General features: G+C 51.4%; 1 protein-coding gene across 1 annotated transcript in view; it reads right to left on the bottom strand.

The window, feature by feature from the left end:
* rev3l (REV3 like, DNA directed polymerase zeta catalytic subunit) overlaps positions 1-4440 on the bottom strand; it is a 44382-nt gene extending 39942 nt beyond the window's left edge. The window contains exon 1 of the mRNA XM_080024448.1: positions 3987-4440. Within this exon, the coding sequence (XP_079880574.1) occupies positions 3987-4134 (148 nt within the window). The 5' untranslated portion in view covers positions 4135-4440. The remainder of the gene's footprint in view (positions 1-3986) is intronic.
* Between the last annotated feature and the right edge of the window lie 1119 nt (positions 4441-5559).

Genomic DNA, 5559 nt, shown 5'->3' with positions numbered 1-5559 from the left:
CCACCTTCAGGCTGAACCCTCAGACCGAACCTTAAGACCTCCATCTTCTAACCAATCTTTCAGTTCAAACCTTCAAGCCGAGCCCTCGGAGCTCCACCTTCAGACCCCCACCTTCAGGCCAATAATTCAGACAGAACCGAGGGATGGAACGTTAAGAGCAAACCAGAGCAGCGTATTCAGAAGTTTGATTTGGAAAATCGAGAAGAACAAAAGATGAACATAGACACAAGACAACCCTGTACAAAACCACACCTAACAACAAGGTGGTTCGGTTCACATTCAAGTGTCTTGCTTCTGGAGAGACAGACAGAAAGACAGACAGGAGGACAGGGAGGCAGATAGACAGCTGAGGAGACAATGAACTTGTGCTTAATGAGCCTCCTCTGAACCGCAGCCTCTGAACTTCCATCCTGTTGATGGAACCAGGAGGAATTCCCTCTGAAGGCATTAGGACCCCCCGGGGAGAGAGGGGGCCCCTGCTTTTTAATCCCTCTGCCCCACACACACACACACACACACACACACACACACACACACACACACACACACACACACACACACACACACACACACACTCTTGTAGTTGCAGTTATTTTCCCTACAGACCACATAAGATGTTACACTTTTTGTAAACACTGGCTGTGGTTGGGTGGGGGGGGGGCAGAGTCACTTCCACCCACTTTCACTTAGATCCGCTTCCCAAAACCCACAATGCAACACTCATGGCAGGGGGAGATTCCACCACAAAAGAATTCACAGAGTCGCCCCCCCCCCCGGAGTTTCAGGGATGGGCGTGTCTGTGTGTGTGTGTGTGTGTGTGTGTGTGTGTGTCATTTAAAACCGGAAAAGAGGAAAACAGCGAAGCCGGAAGCCTGGTGTCGGGTGACGGAGGACTTAGGTCAAAAAAGGACAGACAGGGAGTGTTGGGGACAGGGGGCGGAGCCAGAGAGAAGGGACAGGGATGAATACCACGCGGTCGAGGGCCAATGGGTGGGGCTAGGGGCCAGGGGTGGGGCTAGGGGCCAGGGGGCGGGGCCAGAGCGCCACGCTGGAGGAGCTGCAGCACAACAACACAGCTTAGCAGGAGGCCACGCCCACAGCCAGCGCTCTGCCCAGACATAGCTCAGTGGAAAATGAGGAAAAAGCCTCGTGCGGGAAGTAGGGAAAGGTTTTCAAGCACTTTATTGCAGCATGGATTTGTTTCTGAGCCAAATCTGAGTGGGAAACGGAAAGAAAGATTGAGAGTGAACATTGAGTTCACATTGTCGAAGTAATGTAAACTCAATGTTGTTTCTGATGCCAATAAAGCCCTTTGAATTGAATTGAATTGAGAGAGAGACCGGGAATTGGGGGCTGGGTGAGAAAGCTCTGTCTCACTCTCTCCTTCAATGTCTTCCAGATGGCCATGTGACTTCATTTGGAAGCAGAGAGCAACAATGAAGGAAAGAATAAACTGCAACTGTGAAATATCACCTCACTAATGTCCAGGCAGCAGGAACAAATCAAGGTTGTGACACTGAGCCGCTGAAGTACTCCCCCAGTACTCCCCCAGTACCCCACTAGTACTCCCCCAAGTACTCCACTAGTACTCCCCTAGTACTCCCCTAGTACTCCCGCACGTACTCCACTAGTGCTCCGGTAGTTCACTTTAAAGAGACAGCAAACCTACAGGATCAAACCACGTATGAGTTGAGTGCAACAACGCTCTGTTATTCATCATCCTCTGGAGGAAGGTTCCATCGGGGTGAAATGAAGGAACAATCCCTCCTTTGATGGCGCTGCACGTTAAAGGATGTCACCGCGGACGCTACGGGACTCCCAGGCACCCGAGCAACAGCGAGACGCCGAGCGCCATCTTGGTAAGACTGGGCAGTGGACCAGGCTGCCGTATCACCGTCTATTTACATCCACCCACCAACAGTAAACAACACAGACGGGTGTCAAATGATGTTCCAAAGTTGTTGTCACGGAAAAAAATGTTTCTCCACTTCATGTCTCTTATGATCTGAGTTTTTTCTTTGTATTAACGGAACGTTGCGGTCACAGGAGAGCTTAACTTATACCATACTTCCCATTACAGACCATCCCATAAAAACTGCTTTGTCTCCCTTGCGTCTCTGAAGAGGAGTTTGGGAGGATTCTGCAGACACACAGGAAGCAGCTCACCTGGTCCATGCAGACACCTCGCAGCATCACAAACACTGGAGACCTTTCCATAATTAACCCTTTCACATTTCTACTTCTGCAACAGAGGCCTCGAGATGGCTTTGTACGGGTTGTAACGAATGTCTGTATATGCGTGTCTCAACTCCTGCTGCATCCCACCCCCCCCCCGGTGGAACAATAAAGACAACGTGATGCATAAGTAAGAGGGGAAAAAAGTTTTCCCCCAAAAGCAGTGCACATGACTGGACGAAGGCAGACAACGACGACACCTCCGTGTTTACCACAGGACAGGTACACGACAGACCTCACGTCCTCCGGCTGGAGCGTGCCTCTGCTGCTTCATGTCCGACTGGAATCAACCTTTGTATTAAAATGATGACGTCCATTACCTCACGCTCAAGTCTTTCACTTTCAAGCCTCTCTGCGGCAGTGGTTCTCAACGTGGGGTCTGGGGACCCTCAGGGGGTCCTTCAAGAGTCTCCAGGCGGTGCCCGGAAAAATGATTAATAGTTTAACTTCACTATGACATCATTTCCACGACGTAAGCACCGTCAGTGAATGTCTGATAGTGACTGTTTAGATCCTAGTTTCACTGTTCTCTCCCTGACTAGAGTAGAGACACTGAATCAGATCTAGCAATAAAAATCTGCTCAGATCGGGTCCCAGAGACTAAATCTGATCAAATGGGGCTCGGGGCCCAAACCGAGGATACTCGATGTGGAGAAGGTTGACAATCTGTTCTATTGCACCAGTTGCTGCTGAATAACACAACATGGGCTCGCTGATCAGCAATGGCTGCCTCTCCCAAACATGTGCTGCCCCCATGCCGTACCAGTGTGACCACCTTACACTGTGTGTGTGTGTGTGTGTGTGTGTGTGTGTGTGTGTGTGTGTGTGTGAACTAAATTAGATCTGACATTGACACCCCGGCAGTGACCCACTGGAGCTTTTTTTTGCGGCTCCAAATCCCTTTGAGCCAAAGCTCAATGTTGCACTGTTCTAGGGCAGAACAATGGCGGCAGCAGCAGGGCACCGACGCTGCCTGGGTGACAGGTTCGAGCCCCACTGGGTCCCAGGTTCAATTCCCACCGGGGATCTGGCATGACAAAATGGACGAACTCACAATTGTACAGAGAAATTCGCTCGGAAACAAAGGGGAGGGTTTTGGAGAAGGAGGGGGTGCCTCCATTGTTTGGTGCCATGGGGGCAGTGTTCATCATCTAAAATCACATCATTAAAATACCACTGCACGTGCAAAACACCTTGCGGAACGTGCACCGATTTCAGCGGCGTGCACCGATTCTGGTGCCGGCGGAAGCAAGCGGGTGCACGCAGGTTCCGGTGTCAACATTCCACAGGTTGCAGTCAACAAAATGAGGCACCCGGGTCGCGTTACGCGCCACGTGTTGCAGGGGCGCGGGTCCGGTGGGACCGCAGCCGCAGGTTCCCGCAGGGGGAAAGTGTGCATCGCGCACCGTGGACGCTGTTCGTTTCTGTGCAGTGTGCACGAAGAGGGTATTCTGCGGGAGTGTGCACGGAAAACAAAGCACCCTGTCTGGGATGGGGGGGGGGGGGGGGGGGGGGGGGGGGGGGGGTGGCACCGAGGCATCCAACCATAGACCGCGCCGTGTTGCATTGCACAACATGTCAACAAACACCCTCGGATCGTCGTGTTTGTGCTGTCGGAGGCTCCATTTAGTCAAAAACACACTGCAGTTCAACGACGCAAAGCGACCGGCAGCCCTGGCACCGACACACACACACACACACACACACACACACACACACACACACACACACACACACACACACACGTGTACCTGCGGGAGTTGCACCGAAGATCCGCACCACCGGCACCTTGTACACGTCGCTCTCACTGAAGTCCGAGTAGCAGACGTCCAGGTCCTTGATGGGGCTGGCGGTGTAGTAGTCCGCGGTGACTATGCGCACGGCGAACATGACCGCCATGCTGCGGGTCGGAGCGGGGCTGCCACGGGTGGAGGGGGGGGTTCAGACCCGGAGGGCCCGCACCATGGTGTGTCCCCCCACGCCCGGTCACCAGCTAAATAACAGCGGTAATCCGAGCCGCAGCTGCCGGGATCACACCGCGGTTAATGTAGCTCGAGTCGTCGGTCGCGGGTCGTGGGTCAGCTCCGCCCCGCGCGCCGTGTCACCGTGCCCCCCTCCGGCCGCCCGCGGTGCCTCCTGGTCGGACTGAGACTCCAGCCGCACCGCCGCTCTCCCATGCCGGGCTACGGCCCTGGCGCGGCTGCCGCCTCCTTCTTCGCGCTGTTCATCGTGGAGCCGATCCCGTCCGCGTCTCGTCACCGCGACATTTTTTGGGGGATTTCAACCGAATGTTTTGAAAGCGCGGAGCCTCCTCCCTGCGCTCCGCGTCCGAGCCGAGCTGTCACCGCATCACGGCGGCATCCGGCCCGGTCTTTTCCAAATAAGAGCACGCCGATACGTCAACAGCGCCGCCATCTTGGCACGGTGTGTGGCTCTGTGCTCTGCGGGGCACTGCGGGACTGGAAGTTACGACTCGCGCTGTTTTATACGGAACAATTCATCATTGTTTTTCGTATGGTGACGTTTCATATTATCACGTTTTATGCCCGTTTTTACCTTTTCCACTTTGTATTTTTTCGCCCTATAACCCCCCCCCACCCGTCGGCCCTCGCTAAAAGACTATTTGTTCACTTAACGCGGCACAAAACTGTGGGATTTCCCCAAAACATCATCGATCAGTGGTGTCAGTGAGCGGTGATCACCGGACCAAAATGGCGGCGAAATGTACGCGTTGGCGCCGGGCATCTGGCGCGCGCTATCTCAGGAGCATGCGTAATGAAACGCAGCAGGACGCAACACAAACCTTCAACATCCATTTCAAATGTTATGTTAGAGTTGTGTGTTTTTCTTAATGATTGTAACTTCTTATTGTAAGTCAATCAAATGTGTTTGATTAATCTCTTATGGCGAAAATGTTTTCTATTCTAACACAGATACTCCTCACTTAACGACCTGCCTGTTTAGCGACTGTTCACACTAACGACCAGCTGACCAGTCTGTACTGAACAATACCAAGCATCTCATCTCATCACCCTTGACATACTGTTTACACTGTATATGCTTTATATAATATATACACTTTATATACAATATGCACTATATACACTATATATACTATATATACTATATATACTATATATGCGATATACACCATATATACTATATATACACACTATATATACTATATATATATACTATATACACTATATATATTATATGTACTATATACACAATATATACTATATACACTATATACACTATATATACTATATGTACTATATACAGCATATATACTATATATACACAATATATACACACTATATG

The sequence above is a fragment of the Zeus faber genome (assembly GCF_960531495.2).
Source record: "Zeus faber genome assembly, chromosome: 2".
NCBI classification, from domain to species: domain Eukaryota; kingdom Metazoa; phylum Chordata; class Actinopteri; order Zeiformes; family Zeidae; genus Zeus; species Zeus faber.
The sequence above is the reverse complement of the archived record's forward strand: the minus strand, read 5'-3'. Positions and strand labels throughout refer to the sequence as shown.